A 20074-nucleotide genomic window follows, 5' to 3' on the forward strand; every position below is an offset into this window, starting at 1 on the left:
CCTTTTGCGAAATGGTACGGTCCAGTTCTGGTAGAAGCGCGATGCGTTAAATCTGTGTGCTGATCAGTGCAATGCTACTTGCTGCTGTGTCGCGGTGCAGCAGCCAGCCAGCCAGCAGTGGAGTGCGTACAGTCTATGATCGCTAAATATGAAGAGTGGCTGTCAAAAACGTAAAGAAAGGCAGCTGAAAGCTGAGAGGGACCGGAGAGGCAGGCAACTGGTCACTCAGTTTTTCCCAAAGAAAGGTAGCTATCGCTCACATGTGTGTTCAAAATATTAGCGAATGGTAAATGAACAGTATGAACGTGGTTGGATTAGCCTATCAAGAGAACACTTTTACAGTTTGTACAGTGACATTTTTTCCATTTTAATAACTGAACTGACTTGTGTGATAAACAAGATGAAATATTACGTTACGCTGGTGCTAATAACTAGTGCTAATAACCAGTTTCATAACTAATGGGGTGCCCTAAATATGCACAGATTCAGCCTCAGGGGGACCTCCGCCCTACCAAACCACTGAACCCCCCTTTGGAGAAGGAGGTAAGCAGCAATATAACTCATAAATGCTTTAGGATTGAAGTTTTTAATGAGCGAGCGCCATATACAGTTTGCTAGATTAAAGTGTTGCTAATAACGGACACCAGTCAAGTGTTTGACATGGTTACGTGTGTGGAATGTTCACACATTCTAAACCATTGGTTTCAAATTGAGGAGCTGGAGAAAGCGCAGCACACATAAAAGAGGGACAGAGGTTACAACATATGAAGAAATATGTACGTAATTGATCAAATTGAAATGTCACTCCGTGTCACTTTGAAATAAATTTATAATAAGATGTTTCCTGTCTTTTATGGGTAACATTTGTAAGGCTACTGAGTATGGAGTTCATTTAAATGCATCAAAACTTTTTTTTATGATTTATTAGCAGTCACATCACACATTTCACTACCAATTGTCCTAGCACAAGAAGGCATGTGGCAAAATCTTGAATTTTCATTTGTGATTGTAAATGCACCAGAATTAGTCACTGACCAGTTTTCATCTAGTCCCTGGTAGGTTAATACATAAAATGTAATAACAAAGTCACAAACTCAAGGTCCATGGGCTATCAAAAGTCAAATAATGACAATAGTGCAATTGTGACGAGGGTGGGCAAAGTTGGGGGGCCCAAAATTCTAATCTTTCATGGGGCCCAAAATTTCTGGCGGCGCCCCTGCCTACAAATACCTGGGTGTACATCTGGACAACAAGCTGAACTGAACAGTGAACACTGACACCCTCTACAAGAAGGGTCAGAGCAGACTCTACTTCCTGAGGAGGCTCGGGTCCTTCAGGATCTGCCAAAAACTGCTGCTGATGTTCTACCAGTCTGTGGTAGCCAGTGCCCTCTTCTGTGCTGTAGTGTGTTGGGGAGGCAGCACTAAAGCAAAAGTTTGACAACGAACCTTTTGCTTTAGGCGCTGAAATGGCTGTACAGAATGACTGAAGGCGCTCCTGCGCTAGGAAAGCTGTTTTAATGCACTCGGTGACACAAAGTGTGTTTTCCCACTCTGAACAACTGCTTTTCAGAGTACTTTGTTGAAAACTCTTTTCAGATGTGCTTATACAGTTAAACATGACCAGACATCCCAAGTCTCCTGGAAGTTCCGGGAGTCTCCTGCATATTGATAGCGGCTCCCTGATGCCCGCAAATTGGATAATATCTCCCGGAATCTAGAGCAAGTGAGCAAGAGCGTGCATGCGAAACATTAATGTCTGCATTGCGCATATGACGGAGTGCTCAAGGGAGCGTGAGAGAGACTGCATGTGTGCCTGTTCATGTAGCGCATGCTAGACAAAGAGCATACTGATTGGTTTACAGACATCCCAACCTGCAGAAACTCATCCCAATAACTCTTTCTACATGCGCATACACGCAACACACACACACACAGACACACACACACACACACACACACACACACCGCCCTTCTTACAAAACTGGGGCCAATGAAATTTATCCATCTCTGGGTATTGGCTTGCTTCCACTGCACATGCCTCTCTTTTTAAATCCTCTAATATCGACTCCCCACTGTTCAAATCAGTATTAGAATTTGAGTACACCCAGTGGCGGATTTAGCAAATTGTGGGCCCCAGGCGAAGGTATGTATGGGGCCCCCCCTCATCCGATCCGAAAAAAAAAACAATGTACCAACTGCACGGTGGATAGGCAGGTAAAGCATTGTCACATATTTCTCAGCGTCTTTTCGCTTTTTTCTTTTTCTTTGATCCGCTTGGGTAACTCCTTTTCATTTTCACATTGTTCAGACTCCTGTAACTATGTGTTTACCTTTCGCGCTGCGCAGCGTTATGGACTAGTCTATTTCATTGTGAAAGTATGGGGTGTATGTGCAGGGACAGATAACCATGAACTGGACATTTTAACTACTATTTCAACGTATTTCTTAGGAATATTCATAAAATGTACCATACTTTTGAAGTGTTCATGAATCATGATAAGGGGCTTTTTCTTTTTTTTTTTTTGAGGTTGGTTGGGGGCCCCCCTACTACGACCACTGGTGGGGGGGCCCTAAGCAGCCGCCTACCTATGCCTCCATGTTAAGACCGCCCCGAGTACACCACACAGTTTTGTTTCACTCATTTATAAAGCACGGTGAAAATGGAACAGTTCATGGGTGCATGGAAATTAACTGCAAGCAAGAACTTTGATGATTACATGAAGGCTGTAGGTAAGTTTTATTGTACATAAGTTTTTTTTTTAATTGTGCATACTAAATTAAATGTAGATGCAAGTTTAGCCCATTTTCCACTATCATCAAATATCTAAGCAAGTGTGCACTTGTTTGTATTTCCAAAGGTATTTATTTATTTATTTATTTATTTATTTATTTATTTTTGCTTTCAGTAGTGTAGGTCTGCTACTGCACCGGGTCCCTTCCTGATTCCCTTTACCTCCACCATAATGATGATATTAAGTAATCATCTTTGGATTTGCAGGTATTAGTACAGCATCCAGGAAAATTGCTAATTTGGCCAAGCCAATTCTGTTATTCAGCATCGATGATCAGGGGCTCATATCCATGAAAACTACAACCACATTCAAGACAGCGGAAATAAAATTCCGGTTGGATGAGGAATTCGACGAGCACACTGCAGATGACAGGCAGGCAAAGGTAGATTTGAGAAACTTGAAGACTTGTAAAAACTGCAGGTTTTACTGTATATTCTTTTAATATGCATCTTGTTTCAGACTGTTGTGAGACTGGTGGATGGTAAACTCATTCAAACACAGACCTGGAATGGCAAGAGCACAACACTTGAAAGAGAAGTTCAGGATGAGAAGCTGATACTTGTGAGTTGGCCTGATCGCTTAATTTGAGGTTAAAACTCCTTTTTCTTTCACATGCCCATTTACCAAAAGTGTGTGTGTGTGTGTGTGTGTGTGTGTGTGTGTGTGTGTGTGTGTGTGTGTCTTTAGAAATGCATCATGGATGACGTGGTGTGTATAAGGACCTATGAGAGAGATGAGTGACCCACGTGTACAGACCTGCTGAAAAGATAATAGCTGGTTCCAAAATGGCTCCATAATCCAAACAGCTTCTACACACCATGCCAAGTACTCAATGCCCAGGAGGCAACCAAGTGGATTTCAGCACAATAGCCAGCTACACTTTCAATAGCTTGTGGCTCTTAAAAAAAAAAAGTTGTCAATTAAAACAGTGATCCCAGTGTTATAAGACCAAACAAGATGTCAATAAAATTGAATAAAATATGCATGATGTTTGATTTTACACACACACACACACACACACACACACACACACACACACACACACACACACACACACACAGCAGTTACTAATTTGTTTAAAATGCACACTGAATCTGTAGCAGTGTATTAGTTTATATAAGGTCAAATGAAACTAGTGTTACCCATCATTTTATTACACATTAGTATCAATGACGTAAGTTATATATTATTTATGTTTAGTCTTTTGCAGCAAGCTGGATTAGGAGTAATAGGAGATGAAAAGCAAATGTTTAGTGTCTACTGATTTACAGACCAGGACACAAGGATCAGGTATTCATAGACAACCTGTAGGCTTAAGGGCAGGAGACCAGACACATGAGAAGAATTGGACAAAATAAAGCCAACCTAAAAAGGGTCTTTATTAAATAATGCAAAGAACAAAGCTTTAAAGCAAGCAGGCTTTAAAGTCGTGGGCAAGCTGGAGCCTATCCCAGCTGACTACGGGCGAAAGGCGGGGTACACCCTGGACAAGTCACCAGATCATCACAGGGCTGACACATAGACACAAACAACCATTCACACTCACATTCACACCTACGGTCAATTTAGAGCCACCAATTAACCTAACCTGCATGTCTTTGGACTGTGGGGGAAACCGGAGCACCCGGAGGAAACCCACGCGGACACGGGAACATGCAAATTCCACACAGAAAGGCCCCCGTCGGCCACGGGGCTCAAACCCAGAACCTTCTTGCTGTGAGCCGACAGTGCTAACCACTACCACTGTGCCACCCCACTATGCAAACTTCCATCCATCCATCCATTATCTGTAGACTCTTATTCTGTTCTACAGGGTCACGGGCAAGCTGGAGCCTATCCCAGCTGACTATGGGCGAGAGGCAGGGTACACCCTAGACAAGTCCCCAGATCATCACGGGGCTGACACAAAGACAAACAACCCTTCACACTCACATTCACACCTATGGTCAATTTAGAGCCACCAATTGATGATAGATAGATAGATAGATAGATAGATAGATAGATAGATAGATAGATAGATAGATAGATAGATAGATAGATAGATAGATAGATAGATAGATAGATAGACAGACAGACAGACAGACAGACAGATAGATAGATAGATAGATAGATAGATAGATAGATAGATAGATAGATAGATAGATAGATAGATACTTTATTAATCCCAGAGGGGAAATTCAAGGTATCCAGTGACATTTCCGGATTGCACAAGATCAATACAAAAACTAAATAGCATTATACGTATAAAAAAACTAAAATACAAAATAAAAAATACCAAAAGAAATAAAACATTACCAATAAGAGCAAGTAATAAAATATACAGCTCTCAGTGTGGGAGGTAGTGCAGTTGGCAGTAACCAGTCACAGTGTAAATAAGCATGTAATGAGCAGTGCAAATACTCTGTGGACAGTTACATACAAGTGCAGTGTGTTTAGTGGTGTATGGTAAATAAAAAGCATAGTATATTACATTATAGGCATAGTTAAAGTATATACCAGTACATATAGTATGTAATAGTGTGATAGTATACGATATATAATATTTAGTATATAAATTTTAAGTTTTATATATATGTCAGCATGTATAATATATAAGTAAGTAGGTGTATAACAGTATATAATAAGTATATAATAAGGTAAAGTACAACATACCAGCTTATCTACAAATATCTGTATATACCCATCTATGCATATAATGTACATCTATGTAAGCAGCAGAGAAGTGCAATGGACATGAAAAGAGCAGTGTAACTAGTCCTGAGTACAGCAGAGTCACAGAGTTTTATTTTTGCTGAGCCGGGAGGAGTTGAACAGTCTAATGGCCTGAGGGACAAAAAACTTCCTGAATCTGTCTGTGGTGCAGGGCAGGGACAACAGTCTGCCACTGAACGAGCTCCTCTGCCTGATGATGGCGCCGTGCAGAGGGTGGTGAACGCTGTCCATGATTAAGAGCAGTTTGCTCAGGGCCCTTCGCTCTGCCATTGATGTAAGGGACTCCAGCTCAGTTCCCAGCACAGAGCCAGCTTTCCTCACCAGCCTGTCGAGCCATCCAGCGTCTCTCTTCTTAATGCACTTGGTGAGACAAAGTGTGTTTTCCCACTCTGAGCAACTGCTTTTCAGAGTACTTTGTTGAAAACTCTTTTCAGATGTGCTTATACAGTTAAACATGACCAGTATGATGAAAATGTGTAACAAACTCGAAAACATGAAAATCCATGCTTAGCAAGTTGTTACTTGTCAAATATGCTCGAATGCACTCATTTCCCACAAAATCAATACAGACATCCCAACCTGCAGAAACTCATCCCCCCCCCGCATGACTTTTTTCCCATCAGCGGTGTGTGTGTGTGTGTGTGTGTGTGTGTGTGTGTGTGTGTGTGTGTGTGTGAGAGACAACACCTCCCTGAAATGAGTTTCTGCAGGTTGGGATGTCTGCATTGATTTCATGTGAAATGAGTGCATTTGAGCATAACAACTTGCTAAGCATGGATTTTCATGTTTTCGAGTTTGTTACACATTTTCATCATACTGGTCATGTTTAACTGTATAAGCACATCTGAAAAGATTTTTCAACAAAGTACTCTGAAAAGCAGTTGTTCAGAGTGGGAAAACACACTTTGTCTCACTGAGTGCATTAAGAAGAGAGACGCTGGATGGCTCGACAGGCTGGTGAGGAAAGCTGGCTCTGTGCTGGGAACTGAGCTGGAGTCCCTTACATCAATGGCAGAGCGAAGGGCCCTGAGCAAACTGCTCTTAATCATGGACAGCGTTCACCACCCTCTGCACGGCGCCATCATCAGGCAGAGGAGCTCGTTCAGTGGCAGACTGTTGTCCCTGCCCTGCACCACAGACAGATTCAGGAAGTCTTTTGTCCCTCAGGCCATTAGACAGTTCAACTCCTCCCTGCTCAGCAAAAATAAAACTCTGTGACTCTGCTGTACTCAGGACTAGTTACACTGCTCTTTTCATGTCCATTGCACTTCTCTGCTGCTTACATAGATGTACATTATATGCATAGATGGGTATATACAGATATTTGTAGATAAGCTGGTATGTTGTACTTTACCTTATTATATACTTTATTATTATACAACCCTGATTCCAAAAAAGTTGGGACAAATTACAAATTGTAAAGAAAAACAGAATGCAATGATGTGGAAGTTTCAAAATTCCATATTTTATTCAGAATAGAACATAGATGACATATCAAATGTTTAAACTGAGAAAATGTATCATTTAAAGAGAAAAATTAGGTGATTTTAAATTTCATGACAACAACACATCTCAAAAAAGTTGGGACAAGGCCATGTTTACCACTGTGAGACATCCCCTTTTCTCTTTACAACAGTCTGTAAACGTCTGGGGACTGAGGAGACAAGTTGCTCAAGTTTAGGGATAGGAATGTTAACCCATTCTTGTCTAATGTAGGATTCTAGTTGCTCAACTGTCTTAGGTCTTTTTTGTCGTATCTGCCATTTTATGATGCGCCGAATGTTTTCTATGGGTGAAAGATCTGGACTGCAGGCTGGCCAGTTCAGTACCCGGACCCTTCTTCTACGCAGCCATGATGCTGTAATTAATGCAGTATGTGGTTTGGCATTGTCATGTTGGAAAATGCAAGGTCTTCTCTGAAAGAGACGTCGTCTGGATGGGAGCATATGTTGCTCTAGAACCTGGATATACCTTTCAGCATCGATGGTGTCTTTCCAGATGTGTAAGCTGCCCATGCCACATGCACTAATGCAACCCCATACCATCAGAGATGCAGGCTTCTGAACTGAGCGCTGATAACAACTTGGGTTGTCCTTCTCCTCTTTAGTCCGAATGACACGGCGTCCCTCATTTCCATAAAGAACTTCAAATTTTGATTCGTCTGACCACAGAACAGTTTTCCACTTTGCCAAAGTCCATTTTAAATGAGCCTTGGCCCAGAGAAGATGCCTGCGCTTCTGGATCATGTTTAGATACGGCTTCTTCTTTGAACTATAGAGTTTTAGCTGGCAACGGTGGATGGCACGGTGAATTGTGTTCACAGATAATGTTCTCTGGAAATATTCCTGAGCCCATTTTGTGATTTCTAATACAGAAGCATGCCTGTATGTGATGCAGTGCCGTCTAAGGGCCCGAAGATCATGGGCACCCCGTATGGTTTTCCGGCCTTGACCCTTACGCACAGAGATTCTTCCAGATTCTCTGAATCTTTTGATGATATTATGCACTGTAAATGATGATATGTTCACACTCTTTGCAATTTTACACTGTCAAACTCCTTTCTGATATTGCTCCACTATTTGTCGGCGCAGAATTAGGGGGATTGGTGATCCTCTTCCCATCTTTACTTCTGAGAGCCGCTGCCACTCCAAGATGCTCTTTTTATACCCAGTCATGTTAATGACCTATTGCCAATTGACCTAATGAGTTGCAATTTGGTTCTCCAGCTGTTCCTTTTTGTACCTTTAACTTTTCCAGCCTCTTATTGCCCCTGTCCCAACTTTTTTGAGATGTGTTGCTGTCATGAGCCAATATTTAGCATGAAATTTCAAAATGTCTCACTTTCGACATTTGATATGTTGTCTATGTTCTATTGTGAATACAATATCAGTTTTTGAGATTTGTAAATTATTGCATTCCGTTTTTATTTAGAATTTGTACTTTGTCCCAACTTTTTTGGAATCGGGGATGTATACTGTTATACACCTACTTACTTATATACAGTATATACTAACTTAATATTATGTATCGTAAACCATCACACTATTACATACACAACCCCAATTCCAAAAAAGTTGGGACAAAGTACAAATTCTAAATAAAAACGGAATGCAATAATTTACAAATCTCAAAAACTGATATTGTATTCACAATAGAACATCGACAACATATCAAATGTCGAAAGTGAGAAATTTTGAAATTTCATGCCAAATATTGGCTCATTTGAAATTTCATGACAGCAACACATCTCAAAAAAGTAGGGACAGGGGCAATAAGAGGCTGGAAAAGTTAAAGGTACAAAAAAGGAACAGCTGGAGGACTAAATTGCAACTCATTAGGTCAATTGGCAATAGGTCATTAACATGACTGGGTATAAAAAGAGCATCTTGGAGTGGCAGCGGCTCTCAGAAGTAAAGATGGGAAGAGGATCACCAATCCCCCCAATTCTGCGCTGACAAATAGTGGAGCAATATCAGAAAGGAGTTCGACAGTGTAAAATTGCAAAGAGGTTGAACATATCATCATCTACAGTGCATAATATCATCAAAAGATTCAGAGAATCTGGAAGAATCTCTGTGCGTAAGGGTCAAGGCCGGAAAACCATACGGGGTGCCCGTGATCTTCGGGCCCTTAGACGGCACTGCATCACATACAGGCATGCTTCTGTATTGGAAATCACAAAATGGGCTCAGGAATATTTCCAGAGAACACTATCTGTGAACACAATTCACCGTGTCATCCGCCGTTGCCAGCTAAAATTCTATAGTTCAAAGAAGGAGCCATATCCAAACATGATCCAGAAGCGCAGATGTCTTCTCTGGGCCAAGGCTCATTTAAAATGGACTGTGGCAAAGTGGAAAACTGTTCTGTGGTCAGACGAATCAAAATTTGAAGTTCTTTATGGAAATCAGGGACGCCGTGTCATTCGGACTAAAGAGGAGAAGGACGACCCAAGTTGTTATCAGCGCTCAGTTCAGAAGCCTGCATCTCTGATGGTATGGGGTTGCATTAGTGCGTGTGGCATGGGCAGCTTACACATCTGGAAAGACACCATCGATGCTGAAAGGTATATCCAGGTTCTAGAGCAACATATACTCCCATCCAGACGACGTCTCTTTCAGGGAAGACCTTGCATTTTCCAACATGACAATGCCAAACCACATACTGCATCAATTACAGCATCATGGCTGCGTAGAAGAAGGGTCTAGGTACTGAACTGGCCAGCCTGCAGTCCAGATCTTTCACCCATAGAAAACATTTGGTGCATCATAAAACGGAAGATACGACAAAAAAGACCTAAGACAGTTGAGCAACTAGAATCCTACATTAGACAAGAATGGGTTAACATTCCTATCCCTAAACTTGAGCAACTTGTCTCCTCAGTCCCCAGACGTTTACAGACTGTTGTAAAGAGAAAAGGGGATGTCTCACAGTGGTAAACATGGCCTTGTCCCAACGTTTTTAAGATGTGTTGTTGTCATGAAATTTAAAATCACCTAATTTTTCTCTTTAAATGATACATTTTCTCAGCTTAAACATTTGATATGTCATCTATGTTCTATTCTGAATAAAATATGGAATTTTGAAACTTCTACATCATTGCACTGTTTTTATTTACAATTTGTACTTTGTCCCAACTTTTTTGGAATCGGTGTTGTACTATATGTACTGGTATATACTTTAACTATGCCTATCATGTAATATACTATGCTTTTTATTTACCATATACCACTAAACACACTGCACTTGTATGTAACTGTCCACAGAGTATTTGCACTGCTCATTACACGCTTATTTACACTGTGACTGGTTACTGCCAACTGCACAACCTCCCACACTGAGAGCTGTATATTTTATTACTTACTCTTATTGGTAATGTTTTATTTCTTTTGGTATTTTTTTTTTTTTTTTTTGCATTTTAGTTTTGTTATACGTATAATGCTATTTAGTTTTTGTATTGATCTTGTGCAAACCGGAAATGTCACTGGATACCTTGAATTTCCCTTCTGGGATTAATAAAGTATCTATCTATCTATCTATCTATCTATCTATCTATCTATCTATCTATCTATCTATCTATCTATCTATCTATCTGTCTGTCTGTCTGTCTGTCTGTCTGTCTGTCTGTCTATCTATCTAATTGGTGGCTCTAAATTGACCGTAGGTGTGAATGTGAGTGTGAATGGTTGTTTGTGTCTATGTGTCAGCCCTGTGATGATCTGGCAACTTGTCCAGGGTGTATCCTGCTTCTCGCCCATAGTCAGTTGGGATAGGCTCCAGCTTGCCCACGACTCTGCACAGGATAAGCAGTTCTGGAGAATGGATGGAAGTTAGAATAGTTGTTTTTACTTTTTAACTTTGTCTTGCGGATGTCCCAAAACATGAAATGTAACAATACAGGGATAAAAAGAACACCATGTTGTTTATTAATGAACTACAATTTTAATACTTGACAAATTGCTTACAGTATAAAAGAAATAAAACAGGCCTGACTTTCCCAAAAGCATCGCAGCACAAAGATCATTAAATGATAGACTGAGCAGTACAATGAACGCTCTCTCTCCTAGCTTAGATGCTCTTAGTGATAAGAGGCTTTTGGGAAACCCACCCAGTTTGGGATGCGTTATTACTAAAAAAAAAAACTACTTTGGGTAGGAATGGTCCTGAAATCTTTTATTCCTCATGTGTAATTACTTTTATAATCATATTTGCTAGATTTGAAGACATTCATCATATCATTGGAAGCCTGCTTGCTTTAAAGCTTTGTTCTTTGCATTATTTAATAAAGACCCTTTTTAGGTTGGCTTTATTTTGTCCAATTCTTCTCATAACATGTGTCTGGTCTCCGGCCCTTAAGCCTACAGGTTGTCTATGAATACCTGATCCATGTGTCCTGGTCTGTAAATCAGTAGACACTAAATATTTGCTTTTCATCTCCTATTACTCCTAATCCAGCTTGCTGCAAAAGACTAAACATAAATAATATATAACTTACGTCATTGATACTAATGTGTAATAAAATGATGGGTAACACTAGTTTCATTTGACCTTATATAAACTAATACACTGCTACAGATTCAGTGTGCATTTTAAACAAATTAGTAATTGCTGTGTGTGTGTGTGTGTGTGTGTGTGTGTGTGTGTGTGTGTGTGTGTGTGTGTGTGTGTGTGTGTATAAAATCAAACATCATGTATATTTTATTCAATTTTATTGACATCTTGTTTGGTCTTATAACACTGGGATCACTGTTTTAATTGACAATTTTTTTTTTTTTAAAGAGCCACAAGCTATTGAAAGTGTAGCTGGCTATTGTGCTGAAATCCACTTGGTTGCCTCCTGGGCATTGAGTACTTGGCATGGTGTGTAGAAGCTGTTTGGATTATGGAACCATTTTGGAACCAGCTATTATCTTTTCAGCAGGTCTGTACACGTGGGTCACTCATCTCTCTCATAGGTCCTTATACACACCACGTCATCCATGATGCATTTCTAAAGACACACACACACACGCACACACACACACACACACACACACACACACACACACACACACACACACACACACACACACACACACACCTGCATTCCTTTGCAACATTTGGTAAATGGGCATGTGAAAGAAAAAGGAGTTTTAACCTCAAATTAAGCAATCAGGCCAACTCACAAGTATCAGCTTCCCATCCTGAACTTCTCTTTCAAGTGTTGTGCTCTTGCCATTCCAGGTCTGTGTTTGAATGAGTTTACCATCCACCAGTCTCACAACAGTCTGAAACAAGATGCATATTAAAAGAATATACAGTAAAACCTGCAGTTTTTAAAAGTCTTCAAGTTTCTCAAATCTACCTTTGCCTGCCTGTCATCTGGAGTGTGCTCGTCGAATTCCTCATCCAACCGGAATTTTATTTCCACTGTCTTGAATGTGGTTGTAGTTTTCATGGATATGAGCCCCTGATCATCGATGCTGAATAACAGAATTGGCTTGGCCAAATTAGCAATTGTCCTGGATGCTGTACTAATACCTACAAATCCAAAGATGATTAATTAATATCATCATTATGGTGGAGGTAAAGGGAATCAGGAAGGGACCCGGTGCAGTAGCAGACCTACACTACTGAAAGCAAAAATAAATAAATAAATAAAATAACTTTGGAAATGCAAACAAGTGCACACACAAGTGCTTAGATATTTCATGATAGTGGAAAATGGGCTAAACTTGCATCTACATTTAATTTAGTATGCAGCAATTTAAAAAAAAAAACCTCATGTACAATAAAACTTACCTACAGCCTTCATGTAATCATCAAAGTTCTTGCTTGCAGTTAATTTCCATGCACCCATGAACTGTTCCATTTTCACCGTGCTTTATAAATGAGTGAAACAAAACTATGTGGTGTACTCAAATTCTAATACTGATTTGAACAGTGGGGAGTCGATATTAGAGGATTTAAAAAGAGGCATGTGCAGCGTAAGCAGGCCAATACCCAGAGATGGATAAATTTCATTGGCCCCAGTTTTGTAAGAAGGGTGATACATGTGTGTGTGCGCATGTAGAAAGAGGAACAAAAATCACAAGTCACATCATAATATAAAACAGTTCAAAAGATCCCAATATATAGTACTGTGCAAAAGTCTTAGGTACATGCAATGAAATGGTGTAGAGCAAAGATGCCTTCAAAAATAATGAAATGAAATGTTTCTACATGGGAAAAAAATTCTACAAATAGCAGTAAACAGTAATAAATGAAACAAAGTTCATATTTGGTGCAACAACACTTTGCTTAAAAAAACAGAACTTTCAAGCACTGCTTGTGCAATTTTATAAGGAACTGAGCTGTAAGTTTTATGAGCATTTGTGCAAGAAGCAGCCATAGTTCTTCTGGACACTGACACTTATTTTTGCAGCAAAACCCAGCAGCTTTCATTATGTTTTTTTGTTGTTGTTGTTTTGTCTGAAAAATGTCTTGTGTAATATGCTGCTTTCTTTACTGACAAACATTTTTCTGCAACATTTAATTTTGTGCTGGAAAACTAATGTTTGGAATCTAAAATGTTTTTGTACTGACTTCTTAATGTACAGCCCCAATTCCAAAAAAACTGGGACGTTGTGTAAAATTTAATGAAAACAATTCAATGATTTGCAAATCATGGAAACACTATAATTCATTGAGAACCATACAAATACAAGATATCAAATGTTGAAATTGAGAGATTTTATTCTTTTTTGAAAAATATATGCTCGTTTTCAATTTAGTGTCAGCAACATGTTTCAAAATGTTGGGACAGGGGCAACGAAAGACTGGAAAAGTTGTGTAATGTTAAAGAAACTCATCTCATCATCTCTAGCCGCTTTATCCTGTTCTACAGGGTCGCAGGCAAGCTGAAGCCTATCCCAGCCGACTACGGGCGAAAGGCGGGGTACACCCTGGACAAGTCACCAGGTCATCACAGGGCTGACACATAGACACAGACAACCATTCACACTCACACCTACAGTCAATTTAGAGTCACCAGTTAACCTAACCTGCATGTCTTTGGACTGTGGGGGAAACCGGAGCACCCGGAGGAAACCCACGCGGACACGGGGAGAACATGCAAACTCCACACAGAAAGGCGCTCGCTGGCCACGGGGCTCGAACCCGGACCTTCTTGTTGTGAGGCGACAGCGCTAACCACTACACCACCGTGCCGCCCTGTTAAAGAAACTAATTGTGTTAATTAATCCAGAGAGGCGGAGTCTCTCAGAAGTAAAGATGGGGAGGGGTTCACTACTCTGTGAAAGACTGCGTGGGCAAACAGTGCAACAATTTAATAATAACATTCTTCAACATACAATTGCAAAGAATTTGTGGATCACATCTTCAATGTAAACACAGTTTGTCACTGCATCCAGAAATGCAAGGTAAAACCATATATAAACAATATCCAGAAACACCGCCACCTTCTCTGGGCCCGAGCTCTTTTATGATGGACTGAGGCAAAGTGGAAAATTGTCCTCTGATCTGAAGATTCAAAATTCTTTTTAGAAATCATGGACACCACGTCCTCCAGGCTAAAGAGGAAAGGGACCATCCAGCTTGTTATCAGCATACAGTTCAAAAGCCATCTGTGATGGTATGGTGGTGCATGAGTGCACATGACATGAATAACTTGTACATCTGGGAAGGTATCATTAATGCTGAATGATATATACAGGTTTGGAGCAACATGCTGCCATCCAGATGATGTCTTTTTAAGTGAAGGCCTTGCTTAATTCAGCAAGACGATGCCAAACCGCTTTCTGCACATATTAAAACTGCATGGCTCCATAGTAAAAGAGTCCGGGTGCTAAACTGGCCTGCCTGAAGTCTAGACCTCTCTCCCATTTAAAACATTTGTCACATTATGAAGCGTAAAATACGACAATGAGACCCCAAACTATCGAACAATTGAAATTGAATATCAGGCAAGAATGGGACAACATTCTTCTTTCAAAACTACAACAACTGGTCTCCTCAGTTCCAAAATGTTTACAGTGTGTTGTTAAAAGTAGAGATGATACAACACAGTGATAAACGTGCCCCTGTCCCAACTTTTTTTGAAACCTGTTGCTGGCATCAAATTCAAAATGAGCATATATTTTTCAAAAAACAAATTTCTCAGTTTCAACATTGTTGTTTTTGTACTATTTTGAATGAAATATAGGGTTTCCATGATTTGCAAATTATCACATTGTTTTTATTTGCACTTTACACAGCATCCCAACTTTTTTGGAATTGGGGTTGTAGAAATAATAAAATAAAAAGCTACAACAATGTTTGCACTAAAAAAATTTAAAAAATTGGGTGCCCAAGACTTTTGCACAACACTGTCTTTTACTTACACACACACTTATCTTCTTTAGCCAATCTGTCTGAAGGTGGGAGGAAACAAGAGGACCTGGAAGAAACCATGTGGACACATGGAAACATGCACAGAAACTTCATGAGTTCCAGTTATTGACAAACACATTATTCAGAACCAATGAGTCAACAATCAAGAATCAAAGTGAATACAGGGATTTGGCAAGGTTTAAGTGTTTGATAAAACACTTAAGCAAAACCTTTAGCAAATGACAAAAATCTTTATGTCTGACCAGTAAGGCTGCATATTGTTAAAGGCCATAGGCAACGGTCGGAGGTGGAACGTAGAATATCAACTTTATTGTCTAGAAGAACGACCCAAAAAGTGAATTCAATCTTCCTAGTGTCTAATTTGCACCCTTAAATTGAATAAAACGGTTAAAATATACTGTTTTGCCCAATTTCCGAAGGTTTGTTTACATCTCACTTATGCGCACTTTCACCACCAGGGGACCGCCGTCATGACGTCATTTAAGCCAAACAGACCAGGAGCAGCTCTGTGTTTACTTGTGAACCGAGTACACGTGTACAGACCTTGGTCATGAGAGATTGTGTAAAATGTCTGAAAGCGATAGCGATTTTGAAGTAGGAACTCTCCAAATTGAATCAGAGCATTTTTTAAGGATTTTCCACTAGGAGACCAACTGGTCTGGGCAATACAATCACAGGCCCCAGAGTCCATGCGGCTGCACCGCTGTGCAGAGCCTAATCTAGGAATTTGAAAATAGTGGACAGATCCCTCACTAGTTGTAGAAACAGGGGACAGAAAATATTAACATGGTTAAAAATATCCCTCATTTGTTCCAGTTAGTGGGGACAGAAAAATAAGTAATACATTGGTAGATATTTTCAAGAGTATGTCTATAAACAGGGGTGGCACGGTGGTGTAGTGGTTAGCGCTGTCGCCTCACAGCAAGAAGGTCCGGGTTCGAGCTCCGTGGCCGGCGAGGGCCTTTCTGTGTGGAGTTTGCATGTTCTCCCCGTGTCCGCGTGGGTTTCCTCTGGGTGCTCCGGTTTCCCCCACAGTCCAAAGACATGCAGGTTAGGTTAACTGGTGACTCTAAATTGACCGTAGGTGTGAGTGTGAATGGTTGTCTGTGTCTATGTGTCAGCCCTGTGATGACCTGGCGACTTGTCCAGGGTGTACCCTGCCTTTCGCCCGTAGTCAGCTGGGATAGGCTCCAGCTTGCCTGCGACCCTGTAGAACAGGATAATGAGATAAGATGAGATCTATAAACAGAACAGTTTTAATAATAAAACTAAATACATGTAACAAACATTCATATCAGATGTTAGTCTATATAATATCATAATTATGGCACTATACATATCCTTTAATACAGTGTGTGGCAGCGGGGGCGTGGTCAAGCGCCGGTCTGTGACAGGAGGGCGGAGTTGGGGAAGGTAAGTGGCAGAATCGCTTCACCTGAATGTGATTAACCTATGTTTTGTGTGTGTTCTCCCCAGTAATCCGCGCCCTACTTAAAGAGGGAGAGTGAGAGCGGAGGGGAGTCAGTGATTATCCAGAGGAGACGACAGTCTGTGTGTGTGCGCGCGCGAGTCACTCTCTGAGCTATTGAAGTTAATGTTAAGCTGAAAAGTTTGGCAATAAAAGCCGATTGTTGGCATCCTGATCTCTGTCCTGCCGTCTTCTGTGCTCCACCCACACATTGTACCCGCTACAGTGGTGCCGAAACCCGGGAAGGTGGAGCACCTGTCCTGCAGCCCCATGGAATCCTCCCCGTTCGCGGACTTGGTCCACGCCCTCGCCACGGCTCAGCATAGCCAGCACCAGGCACTCATCACGCTCCGGAAGGAGCAGGAGCGCCGCTTCGAAGCCCTGGTGTTGGCTCAGCAGGAAGACCGAGAGGCGTTCCGGCGCCTCCTCGCGTCGGCGGGGTCCACCAGCGCCCCGGCCGCGGGCCCATCTCCCATCACCTTGACTAAGATGGGCCCGCAGGACGACCCCGAGGCGTTCATCACGTTGTTCGAGCAGGTCGCCGAAGCCTCGGGGTGGCCGATGGAGCAGCGCGCGGCGCGCCTCCTCCCCCTCCTGACGGGAGAGGCGCAGTTAGCCGCACTACAGCTCCCCGCCGACCACCGGCTGGCCTACGCCGACCTTCGCCGGGCTGTCCTCCAGCGCGTGGGGCGCACGCCGGAGCAGCAGCGCCAGCGCTTCCGCGCACTGCGAATGGAGGAAGTCGGCAGTCCGTTCACGTTCGGCCAGCAGCTCCGGGACGCCTGCTGGCGGTGGCTGAGGGCCGAAGATCGCGACGCCGAGGGGATCATCGACCAGGTGGCGCTGGAACAGTTCATCGCCCGCCTACCCGCCGGAACCGCGGAGTGGGTCCAGTGCCACCGCCCGGCGTCGCTGGATCAGGCCGTAGGACTGGCGGAGGATCATCTGGCGGCTGTCCCGGCGGCAGGACAACGGATGACATCATCTTCTCTCTCCTCTTCTCTGTCTCTCTCTCTCTTCCCCCTCCTCCCGTGTCCCGTCCTCGCCCCATTCCCCCACCACGGAGGCGGGGGCCGGCTCCACCTCAGCCGGCCCGCCGCACCCGTGGTGCCCTCCCGTTTCTCCCTTCTGTGTCTGTCTCTCCCCCCCCCCCTCAGGTGAGTGACCCTCAAACCACAGCTGCAGAGGGGAGGCCCGGGCCGGTTTGCTGGCGCTGCGGGGAACCGGGCCACCTGCAGCAACAGTGTGCCGCAATGGAGGTGGGGGCGGTGGTGCGGATCCCCGACGCGCCAGAGGCTGCCCTCGATCAGGCCGGAGCGTATCGCATACCGGTAAGTGTACAAGGGGTGACATATCAGGTGTTGGTGGATTTGGGTTGCAACCAGACCTCGATCCGCCAAAGCCTGGTGCAAGACGAGGCATTGGGGGGAGCACAAGGGGTGAAGGTGTTGTGTGTGCACGGGGATGTTCACTGCTACCCGTTGGTGTCGGTCCACATACATTTCAGAGGGGACAAATCCATAGTAAAGGCGGCGGTTAATCCTCGCCTTACCCACTCTTTGATCTTGGGGACTGATTGGCCGGGATTTCGGGGGTTGATGGCACACCTAGTAAAGAGTGGGTCCTGCCGGTTAGCAGGGGAGGGTCCCGGTGTCGTTTTGGCTGGAGCTGCGGTCGCAGAGCCGTCTACGTCATCTCCGCGACAGAGTGAGGAGCCCCCAGCCCCTCCTCTTTCTATTGGGGAATCCCTCGCGGATTTCCCACTGGAACAATCGCGAGACGAAACTCTGCGACACGCGTTTGACCAAGTGAGAGTAATCGATTGTCAAACGCTCCAGCCGAACGCCACCCCAACCTTCCCCTATTTTTCCATTTTAAAGGATAGGTTATACCGAGTGACGCAGGACACTCAGACGAAGGAGCATGTCACCCAGTTGTTAATTCCAAAGAGCCGCCGGGAATTGGTATTCCAGGCGGCTCACTTTAATCCCATGGCGGGACACCTCGGGCAGGATAAAACACTCGCTCGGATAATGGCCCGATTCTATTGGCCGGGGATTCGCGGCGACGTCCGTAAGTGGTGTACGGCGTGCCGCGAGTGCCAGTTAGTAAATCCAGCGGCCATTCCAAAATCGCCATTGCGCCCCCTACCATTAATCGAGACCCCGTTTGAAAGAATTGGGATGGATCTCGTCGGGCCATTAGATCGGTCAACACGAGGGTACCACTTTATATTGGTTCTGGTGGACTATGCAACGCGATACCCGGAAGCGGTGCCTCTTCGCAATATCTCTGCACGTAGTATTGCAGAGGCCCTCTTCCACGTCATCTCCCGGGTCGGAATCCCGAAAGAGATTCTGACTGACCAAAGCACCTCGTTTATGTCACGAACACTGGCCGAACTGTATGGGCTACTGGGTATTAAGCCGATCCGCACCAGCGTGTATCACCCACAGACGGACGGTTTAGTCGAACGGTTCAATCGCACCCTCAAGAATATTATCAAAAAATTCGTAAGTGAGGACGCACGTAACTGGGATAAGTGGCTCGAACCCTTGTTGTTTGCAGTGTGAGAGGTCCCCCAAGCCTCCACGGGGTTCTCCCCGTTTGAATTATTGTATAGGCGTAAGCCGCACGGCATCTTAGATGTACTACGGGAAAATTGGGAGGAGGGACCTTCACAGAGCAAAAATGAAATTCAATATGTTATTGACCTGAGTGCAAAACTCCACACACTCACACACCTAACCCAGGAGAATTTGCAGCAGTCCCAGGAACGGCAAACCCGCCTGTACAACAAGGGCACGCGCCTTAGAGAGAGAGTTCACTCCGGGAGATAAGGTACTCGTCCTGTTGCCCACGTCGAGCTCCAAATTAATCGCCAAGTGGCAAGGGCCCTTTGAGGTCACACGGCGAGTCGGGGACGTCGACTATTTTGTTAGGCGAACGGACAGGGAGGGGGCGCTACAGATCTACCACCTCAATCTGCTGAAGCTCTGGAACGAGGAGGTCCCCGTGGCATTGGTGTCGGTAGTTCCGGAGAAGGCGGAGCTGGGGCCGGAGGTCCAAAAAGGGTCATTGGCATCTCGCAATTCTCCGGTCCCCTGTGGAGACCACCTTTCCCCGACCCAACTCACGGAGGTTGCCCAGTTGCAGGCCGAGTTTTCGGATGTGTTCTCGCCCCTGCCCAGTCGCACCAACCTCATAGAACACCACATAGAGACGCCCCC

General features: G+C 43.5%; 2 protein-coding genes across 4 annotated transcripts; one reads left to right on the top strand and one right to left on the bottom strand.

Moving 5' to 3' along the window:
• Window positions 1–2092: 2092 nt before the first annotated feature.
• LOC132885993 (fatty acid-binding protein, liver-like) lies at window positions 2093–3775 on the top strand. Of its 3 annotated transcripts, none has more exons than XM_060920528.1 (5): window positions 2093–2216; window positions 2653–2732; window positions 3001–3176; window positions 3254–3355; window positions 3482–3775. In XM_060920528.1, the coding sequence occupies exons 1-5, from the start codon at window positions 2152–2154 to the stop codon at window positions 3533–3535; spliced, it is 477 nt and encodes a 158-aa protein (XP_060776511.1). In that variant the 5' UTR covers window positions 2093–2151; the 3' UTR covers window positions 3536–3775. The 3 variants fall into 3 exon arrangements, with proteins under 3 accessions (XP_060776511.1, XP_060776513.1, XP_060776512.1); XM_060920530.1 differs by having other exon boundaries at window positions 2094–2216; window positions 2530–2732; XM_060920529.1 differs by lacking the exon at window positions 2093–2216 and having other exon boundaries at window positions 2267–2732.
• Window positions 3776–11698: 7923 nt separating this feature from the next.
• LOC132885994 (fatty acid-binding protein, liver-like) lies at window positions 11699–12989 on the bottom strand. The gene is made up of 4 exons (XM_060920531.1): window positions 12788–12989; window positions 12351–12526; window positions 12172–12273; window positions 11699–11996 (listed from the first exon to the last, which is right to left on the bottom strand). The coding sequence occupies exons 1-4, from the start codon at window positions 12855–12857 to the stop codon at window positions 11943–11945; spliced, it is 402 nt and encodes a 133-aa protein (XP_060776514.1). The 5' UTR covers window positions 12858–12989; the 3' UTR covers window positions 11699–11942.
• Between the last annotated feature and the right edge of the window lie 7085 nt (window positions 12990–20074).

The sequence above is a fragment of the Neoarius graeffei genome, chromosome 5 (genome assembly GCF_027579695.1).
Source record: "Neoarius graeffei isolate fNeoGra1 chromosome 5, fNeoGra1.pri, whole genome shotgun sequence".
Taxonomy (NCBI): Eukaryota; Metazoa; Chordata; class Actinopteri; order Siluriformes; family Ariidae; genus Neoarius; species Neoarius graeffei.

What these genes read in the sequence shown, in the direction of transcription:
- LOC132885993 (XM_060920528.1), top strand. Translation starts at nt 2,152, where the DNA reads ATGGGGCCCCCCCTCATCCGATCCGAAAAAAAAAACAATGTACCAACT. An exon ending in TGATTACATGAAGGCTGTAG is followed by an intron (nt 2,733 to 3,000) that starts GTAAGTTTTATT and finishes TTGGATTTGCAG; the next exon opens with GTATTAGTACAGCATCCAGG. An exon ending in CAGATGACAGGCAGGCAAAG is followed by an intron (nt 3,177 to 3,253) that starts GTAGATTTGAGA and finishes ATCTTGTTTCAG; the next exon opens with ACTGTTGTGAGACTGGTGGA.
- LOC132885994 (XM_060920531.1), bottom strand. Translation starts at nt 12,857, where the DNA reads ATGGAACAGTTCATGGGTGCATGGAAATTAACTGCAAGCAAGAACTTT. An exon ending in TGATTACATGAAGGCTGTAG is followed by an intron (nt 12,527 to 12,787) that starts GTAAGTTTTATT and finishes TTGGATTTGTAG; the next exon opens with GTATTAGTACAGCATCCAGG. An exon ending in CAGATGACAGGCAGGCAAAG is followed by an intron (nt 12,274 to 12,350) that starts GTAGATTTGAGA and finishes ATCTTGTTTCAG; the next exon opens with ACTGTTGTGAGACTGGTGGA.